This window comes from Chelon labrosus, assembly GCF_963514085.1.
Source record: "Chelon labrosus genome assembly, chromosome: 11".
Lineage (NCBI taxonomy): Eukaryota > Metazoa > Chordata > Actinopteri > Mugiliformes > Mugilidae > Chelon > Chelon labrosus.
In genome coordinates, this window is record NC_140344.1 from 5869752 (window position 1) to 5885560 (window position 15809).

The following is a 15809-nucleotide window of genomic DNA, read 5'->3' on the forward strand; positions in this document are numbered from 1 at the left end:
CAAATGTCCCGTGACAGATCCACTGAAAACGTCCGATGGTTAGAGACCTCTGGCCCTGATGGATACGAATTGTTTGCTTGCTTGCTGCTCTTCAGAAGAGCAACAAAACAATCGGCTGATGCTGTTGGGAAGTGATCTGACATGCTAAGCGCGTGGGCTGCTGTGTCACGAGTGACAGTGTGCTAATTACAGGCGGTAGACTTTTCTTTTGGCCTTGTTTCAGTCCTGTCCAAGATTTTAATGAGCCCTCATTGCTATCTGCTCCATATGTTTATCTGCGTATTACTTTTTACTTCGTGATGAGTTATTATATTATAATGACCGCCTCTCACTTAGAGCTATAATCAGAAACATTAATTGGCATTGCTAGTGCCACACACTCAAAAACAATGTATGAAAGATACAACCTGCAGTAGCTGGACATCTGTAGCATGTGCTTGTAGGAACACCAGAATTACATTGTGAATTGATATTAGTAATATATGTGAATAACATCTTTCATAAGAATAAAGAATTCAGTTTAAACACGGTTGAGATTAAAATATCATAACAAAGGTTATACAAAGGTAGTACGAAAACTACTTAATGAGACAAAAAGCTCTCCGACTTATTCCCACTGTCCAAAGACATGCACGTTAGGTTCATTGTTGATTCTAAATTGGCCGTAGGTGTGAATGTGATTGTGAATGGTTGTCTGTCTCTCTGTGTTAGCCCTGTGATAGACTGGAGACCTGTCCAGTGTGTACCCCGCCTCTCGCCCGATGACAGCTGGGATAGGCTCCAGTAGACCCCCGTGACCCTTCACAGGAACAAGCGGTTACAGAAGATGAATGAATGAGACAAAAAGCAATTCCTATCAGAATATGAGTCAGTAACACACAATTTGTATTTGATTTTGAGGTATGGGGTACTAATACAGAGGGCGGAAAAAACCCTTGCACATGCTATCCGATAGTCCTACAACCAATTTGCATATGACATGTATGTCGCTCTTACTCTTCTGTCCATAACCTCAAAAAGCCCACCCAAACAACTTGATCAGCCTGGTAGCTCTTTGCTGGAACATAAACGGTTCCCAACGGAGCAACTCCAGACCAACCTGCCACCACAAAGAAAGATTCATGAGTGAGGAGAAAATCGGACCGGCTTCCAGGCTATTAATAACATATTAAAACATATAAAAAGCTTCATTCAGCTTTTGTTTGGAATTTTGAAAACCTAAATGGCCAAAAACAACAAGAATGTGGTCAGGAAGGCCGTGCAAGGACATATGTGAAATAAATAATAAATCAGTTTTCTAAGACAGACTGGCAGCAAGTGCAATGAGGGCAAAATAAGGTGACGTGTAAAAAACGCTTTTTATTTATGTTTATCTAGTCTTGCTTCCGGCCAGACATTGCAGTAACTGAGCTGTGAGGATACCAAAGCGCAGACCTCTGACTGTGATAATAGCGACTGAACTGATTTCTGACATTCCTCATTTGATTAAACACGTCTGGGCTACTATTTTCAGGGCAGCTCATCGGGACCAATTTGTCTATTTTTAAAATGTTGTGGCACTTCCAGACTTTTCCATCACATTAGGAGCTCGGCCTACTTGTTGTGGTCAGAATGTTTGAATGAGAGACATGACTGTATTGTCTGCATATGGAGTGAGATAGAACATGTAAGAAAAATGGTACAGGTCCTGGAATTGTCCCCTGTGGCATCCCCTTTTTGATCTCAGCAACCAAAACTTCCACTCTTTATGCTACACCAAGCTAGAGTAATTGTCTCTAGGCTCTAGCAGTATCATTAGTGGATCAGTATGAGAGAGGTGTTAATCTCCTCATCTACCTCCCAGCCAGAAAGGGAATTCATATATTTCCCTAATGTTGGACTACTCCTTTAATAAGAATGCTGCAGTAAAAGATATGTTTTTGTCTTCCCTGATTTAATCTTACAACAACTCACAATATGTGAAAAGATATTTGTCTAAACTATAGTTCCCATAAAACAGTTTGATTATTTTCTTTGCCCACAAAAAATACTTTTTAATATTCACCTCTCAGGGAATCACATGTCTCAGCTTTTCTCACTACAGGGACAGTCTGTATTGAGTGCTGAGACGCTAAAGCAATAAAGCAGACTTGAACAAGCTCAGCATGAGCCTAATATCACTTGAGCCGATATGCCGAGCGGCTCGGGTTTCCGTGCTCCCGCGTCTGCCACTTTTATTTCCCTCATTCCCCCTTATAAGCTCATCAACTGTGAGATGCCTGCATGCTGAAATAGGTGGTGATGAGTAATGGAATAAGGAATTGTGTGTAAAATTTTGATGACACACACCTCTGAAACCCTGCAGCTATGGCACACAAACATGCACCAACCCTGCAGAAGGCAGCGACTGTCCACTCCACTCAGAAAGTACGAGGATAAAAACGTCCTGGCAAGTACAAGGCTTAGTCTTGGGGTGAATATGAAATGTCTCTGCTACTATTCTTAGAAGTGGATGGCAGGGGTGTTGCTAAATATAGCCAGATCGTTTTGTGCCTGGCGATCTATTTTTACACGAGCTGAGGCCTTCCTGCGTTGTGGTGGCTTTTTCTTAGACTATTACATAACAAATAAATCTTAAGGCAGGAAGCACTGATGTGGAGTCAGACGCAGAATGAAATGCTCCATCATCCAATCAAGGCTGAGGAATATGTATCACAATGAAAAGGATACGAGACAGCTTTAAAAGGGTTTGATGCAGGATTTGTTAAAGGGATTTCTGTGAAGCAGTGTGGCTGTTTATGAAAAAACAAGGCTAATGTGGCCTGGAATCTTGACAGAGTTAAACAGCCCAAAGGACAGTTTGTCAGCTCGCTGTAAGCTCCGGTGGTTGACAGGGAGGGAAAGGTAATGAGTTCGTCTTCAGGGAGACGTGTCGTTTGAGTATGCCTAAGTAACAACATTAAGAGGGAAAACGAAACAGCTGATTTTCAGCATTAAAATGTGGACCCTGGGAAAGTCAACATTTGCTGCTCGTCCTCTTGCAGCGAGAAACAAGCCAGCAGAGCCTGTCCGGACTTTGCGTCTGTGATGTCACACGGACGTATAGCTCCATCAAGGCTCAACTGGCAGAAATGGAGAATGTAAATGTGACAGTGCCAGGGTGGATTTTCTAGAGATGTGGCTCTGTTTCATAGCTTATATAATCTTTATACAGATCAGTGTAAACGCCTGAGCGCATGTTTTTAACAAAGTCAGTGTGGATGAGACACAGTGTCAACAAAGGAGCTTAATGAAAAATGGAATTTTGAGTTTTGCCTCTCTGTCTAAATACAGACGTTTGCTGATGTTTGAAAGCAGGGGTCATTTACTAATCTGAAATGCATGAACAGAAAAAGGTTAGATTTAAAATTTAACACTTAAAATTCCTTCTTTCTTTTTTTATATGAATAATATGTCATTATACACCGATCAGCCATAACATTATGACCACCTTCCAAATATTGTATATAGGTCTCTCTTGTGCCTCCAAAACAGTTCTGACTCACCAGAGAGTGTCAGGCTGCATCCTGCTGGGGATGGCTGCTGCCATCAAGGAGTGTCATTGCTATGGGGTGGGGGTGTCTGGTCTGGTCTAGGTGGGTGGTCCAAAGGTTTCCCAGCAGAACACTGTATTGTTACAATTTGGTCAATGTTATTTATTTCTCTGTGCACTTTAGAGCACAACTAAATATTGCTTTGCTTATCAACCCTTTTCACTTTTTTAGTTGCTGCTAAATCTAAAAGCCAATTCTGCACCTCTGTCATATTTTGTCTTGGTTTAACCTCTTTTAACTTGCATCTTAGAAGAGTCTCTCTGCTCTTGACCTCTCATATAAAATCAAAGACCTCAATGGTTTTCAGCAAACGGGCTCCGACAATTCCACTACCATCCCAGCACGAAGCTTCTGGCAGCTAACAAACCAGATATTGGTCTCAAGAGAGCGTGGACCAACACAAAAGTGTATAGTGGACATTCATTCATAATGTGGTGGGAAGCATTGCTCCAGTGGGATGCTGATGTTGCTGTGCCTGCCAGATGTGGAAGTAAATGAACACATCATTGTAACAGTTTGAAAAGAGTGCTGTTGTGGAGCTTTTCTGTCCCCTGGTGGTCAGAATTACTTGAAACACTATTGCTGGCATCTCTTCTATAATCTGGTTGCTCTTCAGTGGTTTCATTTTTTTTTTTTCTTTTTAATTTGTGTTAATAAACATCCATCAGGGTATTGCTGAGTTCATGTGTCAGCTATGATAATATATGATATTTATTGATCTATTCTGTGTCAATCCCACTGAATCAACCAGATCATCCGAGTGTCAAACAGTATTAAGTATTCAGAGGCAGGGAAAAGGGATTGTGGCCTAAATAGATCAGAAGGCTCAGTCACATGTCTCGGTGCATTTTAAATCTGACGCTTTCTTTCCCACCGGCAGAGAAACATTTACTTTCTCGCTGTCACCGTGCTCTCATTATATCTTGTTCACACCTGCTGTTGAGAGTTCCTATCTTGTTGATGAGACATGCAGGAGGGGAGAAAGTTGGCAGAACACCGCAGTGAACAGCAGCCATAAAAAGGAAGATTGGAGGCTGATATCTAAGCAGAACAAAGATGTCACCGTTGACCGACTCCTTCTTGCCCCTGTCATCTGACCACCAGGCTGGGCAGAAGGAGTCACATGACCGAAGCGCTCAGGTGACCGGCATTCAATTTAAGGAGCTTGCAGCCTCTCATCACTGGCCCTGAAATAAAATGAATGCGGATCAATATTTCATCTCTCACACAGCACTTCCTATTTCTTCCCTGAAAATACAAATCAAAAATGTGATTATGTTTGGGCAGGTGCTCTGCAGTATCTAAACACACACTATGTGCAAAATGAGATGAACAACTGAGCAATAAATGATTAATGGTCAATTTACTGACGGGGCTCTGAAATATTGAGAGAGAGCTCAGCCATGAAATGCAATGTAAATGGATTTATTTATAGCGCAGCAGAGGAAGTCATGTGGAACAAGCTGGTCGGGGTGGCCTTGTTCGTATAGCTTTTAGAGGCAACTGGCGGGGGGAAAAAAACACACACCGCATCAACATTTGCATGTAAAGGCACTTTTCATGCAGACATTAAACTTTTACACACACGACCACACAGCAGGAATAGCGATAAATAATTTCCACACTGCGAAAGATGGAAAAAGTCCCAGCTCAACTCCCACGTCGCCCTGTAGGCTCCCGCGCCTATTAAAACCCCTCCTCCTCTCACTTTGTCTCGTGGGATTGTCTGGGAGTGAAAAGGAAGGGAAGTGACACGTTAAAACCCTCTTTTTATTCATTCTGAGAGGAGGGAGGGTTTGGCTGGGGTGTCACAACAGCTGGTGGGAGCAGGGACGCTGTGTGATGCGCAGTCTGATACCAGCGGATATCAGCATGGATTTATTCTGCATGCTGATATCCGCTACTTGTTATGACAAACAGTAGTAGAACAGGCCTACACTATGGAGGAACACACTGTCTACATTTAGTAGAGCCAATATATATATTTTGTAGATGTTTAAATTTCAACGACAAAATAGTTTCATATACTATAACTAATTAATTGTTTCCATTATTCAATTATACAGTCTTCAGATGACATTCTTGATTGATTTTTGTCAAAAACATGGAGTTCACGCTCAGCCGGTGCAGGGGGCCCCATATATTTGAAGATATAGTCTTCACTGCAGTGGTGCAGGTTTATTTCCATCCTGCATCCTCTCTCTCTATCCCCATGACTTCCTGTTTTCTCTTCGTTGGTACAATCTGATAATGGCACAAAAAGGCCACAATCAAATTTAAGAAGCTGGTACTAGCTTTGGCTCTAATCATAAACTGCCGCCGATATACTCTGTTTTTATGACCCAACACACTCACCTACTGAAATGTTATAACACAAACCTAGACAAGTACGTGATCGATAATTTCATGTGCAGCTGAATTCCAGCCTCAGTCTCTCTTAGCCGTAAACAGAGCATAAATCACTCTATGATACAGTTCTGTGTCATGTAGAGGTGGTAATGCACTGCCATCTACTGGTTACTGTGCCCACATGCAAGGTTTCATTTGGAAACACTGCACCTATAGTGTGTGAAAGTCCCATGGTAAAACTCCAGGCGTGACTCTGCTGTTGTAGCAGCCTCCACTCTTCAGGTTCACATCGGCGTTGGAAGTGTTGTGTGACTGAGTGAGAGCAAATCCTTCAGCCAGGTTCAGGTGAAAGGCCTGGAACCTGAAGAGTGGAGGCTGTTACAACAGCAGAGTCATGCCTGGAGTTTCTCAAACTATAGGTGCAGTGTTTGAGTGTCTACATACCTTTTCACAAAACATTAATGAAACCTTGCATGTGGGCACAGTAACCAGTCGATCGCAGTTAGTGTTCTAGTGAACCCTCAGTGATGTTGGATGGGGTCAGAGTTTTGCGTAGTAAAGTCTTTCCATTTTTTTATGGACCTAGTCTGCCATAGCCATGCTCATTTATCATCATGTGTGAATCTGGTAACACATCGTTTGGATTTCATTCTGGGTCATGGTTCAGCTGATACAGAGAAAAAATACCGCCGCACACAATCGGATAGTCCCACATCAATTATAACCATTCTGTTGAAAACAAATTCACCTCCACGGTGCTCTGTGACGACTGCATAGCTGTTACTCTTCTGTCCAGCTGCGTAAAGCCCACCCAAACGATTTGATTGGCCCATCCGATATTTGCCAGAGCATAATCAATTCCCAAACTCCAAACCCACTTTCGTCAGCATAAAAAAGAATTGTGGACCTGGACCTGGATTTGTGCTCTGGTACTTTGTCACGTTGCAACAGGAAGTCTCCTTCGAAAATGTTTGCACAAAGTTGTAAGCATTGTTTTTTCATAAATATCACTTTGTACTGTAAACTGGTCAGTACTATACTATACTATACTATTATAAAGTTTTTACGTGTTTTCCTTTATTTGCTTTCCTTTTCCTTTACTCAGATGTTTACAGTTCTAGAATACTGAAGAGTTTTACTCCAACAGTGTAAAATTTACTTCATCTGATCCCAGCTAATAAAACATATGTAGCTATGACTTATGAGTAGCTTGGTTATAAATAGCACGCATGTTGAAGTAGTTCAGTAGAATAAAACTGTAAGGAGTTCAGATCCATCCTAGGACACTATTTAATGTTGTTTAACCCAGTTGATCAAAGTGTAGTAAACCACCGTGTCTTACAGGTTCTGCAGAGTCAGCATGTGTGCTTTCTAAACATCTTTTTCTAATGTGCCTAAGGCTGTTTGTTGCACCCTATACGATAAAAAAAATAAAACCTGCGGGTCTGCACACACTGTGACTGCCACGCAACAGTCACACAGTGTGCAGAATTCATTTGAATTAATGGGAACAAGTTTATTTAAGCAGACCGACTGCTTCACACGAGCCCGTAAACTGTCTGGGGAAACTACAGCTATCTGCAGCTGAGCACTGAAAAGATTACACACTGCTTAATCAGCGCCTCCGTCACCCCAAATAAGCTTTTTCCAGGTAGGTACATTATTATCTGAGCTGACTCTCCTCCATGAGAACAGCCCACCTGACTCTTAAGAGGCTAGAAAAACCAATGTTTGACACACTTGTGCCATCCAGTCTGGACGTACTGTGACGATGAGAGGCCTCTGGTTGCTTTTGGTGCTTGTGGCTGCGGCCCAAGCAGAGAAGGTCTTCAATGGGTATGTTCATATTTACCTTGCTTTCACTGTGTCTTTTTAGCACTCCCAGCTCATACATTTTACATATATATATTTTTTTTAAAAAAATAACATTTACAGCCCAGCTTGGTGATTCAGTTGTTTTCTGTATAGGATTATGTCATTAACCTTTTGCTTAACAGGAATAATCCTCAAATAATATATATAAAGGGCACTTTATCACATCAGTATCAACATTTGTAACACCTAAACAATCATTTACCTACGAAACTGATATATGTTACAGCCTGGCAGCAGAATATGTGGTTGAATGCGATCAAATATACAATACATGTGTTACGTTTACTAAAAAGTGCCGTGTATGGCAATGAAAAAACTCTAACACACCACAATAAACCACGTCTTACTTCGAAGATTTTAAGAACTTTTCAGAGCCCGCTAACTACACAAGTTGCAAAAGCACACTGATGGATTCACTTAATGGTGAGATTAAGTCAAGATTGCAGTCTTATTAAGGAGTGTGGAGCTCAGGGCCCTCGCCGTGCTGCCCCAGTAATTGCTGGTTATATTTGTAGCCACTAAACTGAATATTCATCTTCTGCTGTACTCTCTGTATTTTGCCAGATAATAAGAGTGTTGATAAAAAAAAAATTAAATAATCACGCTCAGAGACTGAAATGAATTTCTTTTAGAGATCAGGTCATCAGGGTCAATGTGCAGTCGGAGGAACAGGTCCAGCTCTTGAAGGCTCTGGAGACTCAAGAGGAGTGGGAGGTACGCACACACACACGCACACACACAAACACGCACACGATTATTGCTTTGGGTATACAGCAAAAACAACTACTCTACGTTCCGGTTTTCTGAGCCGCTCGCGCCAAACATTTATTCACGAACCTCCCAGAAGTACAAAAGGCACATTAAGGTCAACAGTGCTGATACACTTTTAATAATCCAGTTGAGAGTTTATGTGGGCTTAAAGTTAACAGACTCAACTCCACATGTCAGAGAATCTCAAAGTCTCCGGGTCCCAGAAGTTCTTGTGATGTAATGCTTCCAGAGATTAACCTTTTTTTATTCAGTCTATTATCTGCTCCTTTGAGATTTAGATTGAAACTAATAGCAACACTTTTTCGTTTGAAGCGAGTTGAATTGCATTGAATTCTTTTACAGTCCAGTCTGTGACTTCTCATTTGCTCTTTGGTTCCAGCTGGACTTCTGGCTCCACCCAGTCTCAGCTGAGCTTCCTGTCGAAATCCGAGTGCCCCGCTCCAGTCTGAGCTCTGTGAAGGAGTACCTCCGTGTCCACGACATCCCCTACTCCGTCATGATTGACAACCTTCAGGTTTGTAATCGTCCAAATGCGCTGGTTCATGAATATATTTCACACACTCCTTTTGACCTCGATTGCAGCATCCAAGGATTGATTTGAAATGAATGAAATGATGCCAGTAGTGTAATGAATTCCTTGTGTGTCACTCTCAGGAGCTTCTCAATGAAGAGAAAGCTGAGATGGAGAGGAACAAGATGATGGAACGCAGCACCAGGAGCTTCAACTTTGCAGCCTATCATTCTGTGGAGACAGTAAGCGACTGACACATGAGGATGGAATACATTCACTCCAGATGAGACTCTCTAGAAATCCCTGATTAGAACGCATCTGAGCAAATCTTGATTGGTTCACGAAATACTTAGAAATGACACATACAGTGAAACAAGCACATCAAGATGGACCCAACCCATCAAATAGTCTTTCTCTTCTATTAAATGTACGTTACCGGTAATGCTCCCCTTCATATGGCTGGAGTGAACGATTAAGTTAGGAGTGGCTTCTGTTGGTATGTTGATATTTTTACTTAAAAACAGGAGAGATGCCGCTTCCCAGCTCGGTCCAATCCAACAGAAACCCATTTTTTTACCCTCAGTAAAGATTCAATAGTTACGTTTATACTTTAATGTCCAGTAGTATGACATCAGAGCACGGTAGTTCAGAACAAGGCCAAGATGCTATGGTTTCGAAATGTAAACCTCATTTGCTAGATATTTGTAACTACTGAAAAAACGACTGCTGTGTATTTACAGGTTACAGTTACTGGGCTCTGTAAAAAGTTTCTCACGCCACGATATTGTCAGCAAGCCACAAATTATGAGTGACATTGTCCCCTTTTCTCATTTGGTCCACATGCGTCACTGATACCTGTCACGCAGAGTTAGTCTGATAGAGGGAAGTTAACTTTTTAGATGCTAATTTAACAGCAAAAGTAAGACTGACACGGATCAACTTTGCGGCTTTGCAACTGCGTCCTGGATATGTCCAGGTATCCTATCAGAATGTGTATTAAGAAGACACACATAAACACAACTTTTACTATTAATGCAATATTAGTTGCCAGTTTTTAAAGGGGTAACTTACTGATTTTGTTTTATGCTGAAATCATTAAGGTAACAACCATAAGTGTAGTGCATAAATAAACCTTTCTAATAAAGAATGCAGTACATATTCTGAAATTCAGTAAAGGCCATACTATCAGCTGTACGGTCTAATGTAGATATGGGCATTTCCTGAACTAGTCAGGTCAGCCTTATTTAGAATTATTGCAGATTTTTAAGTGTGTCTTATATGTGTGTTTAGTATGTGTGTTTACATTCGTCTGCATTGTGATGACTGTTCTCTGTGCATACAGATCTACAGCTGGATGGACACTCTGGTGGCTCAGTACCCTAATCTGGTCGAGAAGCAGGAAATTGGTAGATCCTATGAGAACAGGCCCATGTATGTCCTCAAGGTATGATAACACTGCAAATGTCAAGTACCTGTTAATTAGTTTTATAATAAAAGGTTTATTAAAAAATATATATATATTATCAATGGTAGCTTACTAGGAGTGAGAAAACCTTATGTTCCACAAACTTCATATGTCATACACTTGTACAAAGCTTATCTAAAGTAACAAGAATCTGCCTCTGTTGACTTTGTGTTTAGTTCAGCACTGGCGGCGTTAAGCGCCCTGCGATCTGGATCGACACTGGTATCCACGCCAGAGAGTGGGTGTCTCCTGCTACGGCAGTGTGGACAGCCAACAAGGTACAACCAAACTCAGTCATAACTGCCCTAATTATTACTCAACCAGTACCATTCATACTCAGGCACTTAATGTAATTAAGTAATTAATGTACATATAATGCCTTTTTTTTAAAAACGGAAATCCTAAATAATAGTGTTATTTTATTTTTGGGACTCAGTAGTAAGTGATGGAGTTCAATGAGTATCACATTCCATACACTCCTTTCATCTCTTTCCTGTATTGTAGCAGACATTGTTTTTGTATAAAAATGTCACTAAAAATGTATAAGATATGAGAGACTGCTCTTTTTTTGGCATGCCTATTTGATCTCCTTCTTAGCTTGCCACTGATTACGGTACCGATGCCTCCCTGACCTCCCTTCTGAACACCATGGACATTTACATGCTGATCCTGGCCAACCCTGACGGCTACGCTTTCACCCACACCGATGTAAGTCCTCACCACTCAATGAGACCCTGTTGGCTTTGTAAAAAGTGGCATTTTCTCTCCTCCAGTTGCCTGTTTTGCCATGATTTTTGTTATTTTTGAGTTGATACTGTTGTTAAAGCCAGAAGTTTGATCATATTGTTTTTTAAAGAAACAAATAGAGTTAGTTTCTCCTTGTTATGAAGTCCTGTGAAAAGAAAAAGGCGAGATGTACTGACTGACTTTGTGTGACGTACAGAATCGTATGTGGCGTAAGACCCGCTCCCACAACCCGGGCTCTTTGTGCCGTGGAGTCGATCCCAACAGGAACTGGAATGCAGGCTTTGGTGGTAAGTGTTGTAAAGTCGCCGATGTATGAAAATGTGATGTATGAGTTTACATTTGTTCTTAAGAGACCAAAAATACAAATATAAATCTATAGGACACAGAAATGACCTGCTACATTACAGTCATTGTATTGTGACTGACTGAAGTAACTTTTTTAAACTCGAACTTCAGTGCAACAGTTTGGTCATTCGTTGAAAAAATTAGCAGTGAGGTCATAATTAAAGGTGCTGCTGGAGTAGATTACACTGAGACGTGAAGGCCCTCAGAATATAATGCAGACTAATACAAGACCCCAGCTAACAATGATTTCAGTACTAAAAAAATATGTAAAGGTTAAAAAAACTGAATATTATATGCATCATTTAAGTAGACTTTATGGCAGAACAGGTGTATTTGCTCACATTAGATTACTCAGGCTTGTGAACTTAATGTTTCTGTGAAATTTCTCAGCCCTTCTTGAGCTGTGTTGCATGAAACCCCACCGATGTCCGCAGTTTGTCAGTACTGACCGTGCTGCTGTGCAGATCATGATCTGTGTCTTAATATCACTTCTTCCATCCAGGCCCCGGCGCCAGTACTAACCCCTGCTCCGATTCCTACCATGGCCCATCGGCTCACTCTGAGATCGAGGTGGCGAACATGGTCAACCTGGTCAAGAGCCACGGCAACTTCAAGTCCTTCATCTCTGTCCACGCCTACTCCCAGCTGCTCATGTACCCCTACGGCTACTCTTGCAGCCGTGTGCCTGACCAGGCTGAGCTGGTAAGAAAAATAACTAAATTGAGAAAATGGAGGGAACTCTGAGGAAGCACGTGGCAAATTGATTATGACAAGTTTTCTGACGTGAATTCGGTCGAAATCAAAACTGCAGCTGCAAGGGGGTTCCTGCACATTAAATTTCCTCCGACTCTGGTAAGCTATTATGAACACAGCCTTGTATCTTGCTGTTTGAGTGCAGAGTGGCTTGATAGCATTAGTTGGAGGTTGCAATTTCTCACCTAATTAAAGTTTTATTGCTGAAAATTGTTTGCTTCAGGGTTGATGGACTCTAAACTCCTCACATATAACACCACATCTCTCATAACTACTCTAATCTACTCTCTTTTTCAGCAATATTCTGCTTCATGTTTGTACAGCAGTGCAAATGAACTCTGATGTGGGGCCTAATGGACCCATTGCCCTGTAGTTAGTCATACATAACTTTACGACTTTTTACACAAATCTGTGGTTTTGGGGCTATATCAATAAAACTTGTGTGTAAAGCCTTAAAATTTAATACCTCATTCTCTCCTGTGGCAGTTTTGTCTGAATGTGTTGTTTCCCTGTAGGACTCTGTTGGCAGAGCAGCAGTGAAGAAACTCACATCCCTCTATGGCACCAGCTACAAGGTTGGAAGCATCTGTAACATCATCTGTGAGTAACCTTTTCTCCTAATTGTCTGTGCCACCTCAAATCATTAGCTGTTGTAGTAGTTGTATGTAGTTGCATTGCACTTTATGCTACAGTACTTTTTATTCATTAACAACTAGTAACAAAAGTAAATATTTATATTTAGTACATGTACAATATCTGTATGTTTATTTACAGTATTATCTTTAGTGCTGTTGCTAGTAATAGAAGTGCCATGTCTCTTTTCTCCTCAGATCAAGCCAGTGGCGGTAGCATTGACTGGTCCTACGATGAAGGAATCAAATACTCCTTTGCCTTTGAGCTGAGGGACACTGGCTATTATGGTTTCGTCCTGCCAGCTGATCAGATCATCCCCACTGCTTCAGAGACTTGGCTGGCTCTGAAGCACATCATGGAGTACGTCCGTGACCATCCTTATTGATGGCTTTATAGATGGATGATAATATTTTAAATCCACCGACTCAGATTTTTGCTGCTTTCTCCTAATGCCGCATTATTCTGTGACCAATAAAGTCATAAATATCCTGTTTCAGCAAGTTTGTCTCTCTCTGGTAAAAGGTCAGGTGGTTAGCACTGATGCCTCACAGCAAGAAGGTTCTGGGTTCGAATCCATGGGCCGACTGGGCCTTTCTGTGTAGAGTTTGCATGTTCTCCCTGTGTCTGCGTGGGTTCTCTCCGGGTACTCCAGCTTCCTCCCACCGTCCAAAGACATGCTGGTTAGGTTCATTGGTGATTCTAAATTGGCCGTAGGTGTGAATGTGAGTGTGAATGGTTGTCTGTCTCTCTGTGTTAGCCCTGCGATAGACTGGCGTCCTGTCCAGGGTGTACCCTGCCTCCCGCCCGATGACAGCTGGGATAGGCTCCAGCCCCCCCGACCCCTCACAGGACAAGCGGTCGCAGAAGATGAATGAATGAATGTATGAATGATGAAGGGTCTGATATACAATGCGTGGTTTATACCTCTGCATCAATTTGATGCCGTAGCTACAGGAACAGCCCAGACCCTATGCAGACCCTAATGCCGTAGCCTGACATGCACCTCCCCAGAAATGTAACTATACGTCACTGCGACGCAGACCGCAAGAGCTCTGACTGGTCCGCTTGGTAGTAGCGTATTTCTACTTTAATGTTTCCAGCTGTTCTCCATCTCTGCAATTTTTGAAGTGATTGTTTTGGATGAATAAAGATGGAACACATCAAGGAAAGGTTAACAGAGGAGGTATCTTTAATGAGATACAAACATTAGTATGACTCGTCTTGGGAAATTTCAGTGAAAGTTTCAGTCACCATTGCTGAAAGTGAAGCAGGAAGTAGAAACAAAAATGAACTCAACTTTCAAAAAATATACAGCGCCAACTGGCGTTTGGGTGGCGCTTTCACAGAGCGAGCCAGACTGACGAGCTCACAAGTATAAATGGTTCGCACCGGTATAGGCTACGTGTGTAGGTTACGGCGTCCCACAGATTTATAAACTGAGTTTAAGGTCTACTTGGGAGTAGACTACTTGTGAGGGTGTGGAAGACAAGATGAGCTCCTGTAACACTTCTGACTTTGAGCCTGCACCTGTTTTCTTTGCAAAAGACTAGATAGTAAGACAGGACTGGTAAATGTACAGTAGATATATACAGAACTGGACACTTTAATTGCTTTGATATCCAATATTTCTCCATTAAAACGTTAACGGTGCTTTGGAGCTGAAGTCACAAACCCTTTCTGTCCAGCTGACTTCAGTGTGTCCCGCCTAATTAACACACACTGTAACTGAGGCAGTGTTTATTCATTCAGACTGCTCCATGCTCACCACCCACCACATCACTCCTACAACTAGTCACCTGCAATATTTATAGTGGATAGTACTTTATAGTTTCTATAAATTTCTATTTTTCTTGGAAACAAGACAGTGTTCCAGATGTTATCAGGCTGATTGAATGCAGTTGAGACTTCTTCTGACACAGTGCTTTGTCAAGCATCACAGATGCTTGCAGATGTCGCCGTGACTGGATAAAAAAAAAAAAAAAAAAAAAGTCACACAAATGGCCAAAGAAAGAAGTTTTTTTTTTCACTATATAAAACTGATAAATTAAAATTGTAAAATTAACACTGAATGATCAAACATTGTGTTTCTTATAAACGATGGATGTGAGTAAAGTCTTCAAATATTACTTTAAAGCTGTCATACTGCAGATGTACTCTGTTCAGGCACAAGGAAAAAAGGCAGGATGAAGAAAATTCAGTTTAATGGGATCTTACAGCAGGGTGAAAGAGGTGCTGTAGTGGCATGGCAGGGTAACAGAAAGATAACCCAAAAATGAAAAGTCAAAAAAACACAAGGAACATAGGAAAACTAGGTGCCTGTTATCAAGATCTGGTCTGATGAAGGATGGTTGAGGAAAAGGCAGTTAAATCGCCCAAAATCTGTTTATAGCAATAAAACATTTCACAACTTTTAATCTGTGTCTCAAACTGCTAGTGCGGTCTACTGCTGATAAAATCTGAATCATTGCAATATATTGTTAAAAGTGTTCTGTATGTGTTTTTAGAGGTCAGACTACTTACATTTGTTTCAGTAATAAAATGGTCATTATGATTCTTAAGAGACCTGTCCAGGTCTACAAAGTGGTCATTATAAACTAGTTTGATTAACTTGAGGCATATGTTAAAAGTTAAGGTTCCAGTTAAATCTCTGCAATATACCACACAAGAGGTAACTGTTATGACCACAACTAAAGCACAAACCATTTTATAGCTGTTCTTTTAAACAAGTTTTGAAAACATAACATCAGTCAACACTGCTTGTCTTTGTTTTTTGCAAATATTGAGACCA

General features: G+C 41.3%; 1 protein-coding gene across 1 annotated transcript; it reads left to right on the forward strand.

Annotated features, from left to right (window-relative positions):
- The first annotated feature begins 7634 nt into the window (after positions 1-7634).
- On the forward strand, positions 7635-13730 carry LOC311495813 (carboxypeptidase A2-like). Its single transcript, XM_084555425.1, has 11 exons — positions 7635-7757; positions 8429-8510; positions 8947-9081; positions 9222-9320; positions 10421-10522; positions 10720-10821; positions 11141-11251; positions 11487-11577; positions 12138-12337; positions 12904-12988; positions 13219-13730. The coding sequence occupies exons 1-11, from the start codon at positions 7693-7695 to the stop codon at positions 13404-13406; spliced, it is 1260 nt and encodes a 419-aa protein (XP_084411551.1). The 5' UTR covers positions 7635-7692; the 3' UTR covers positions 13407-13730.
- Positions 13731-15809: the final 2079 nt, after the last annotated feature.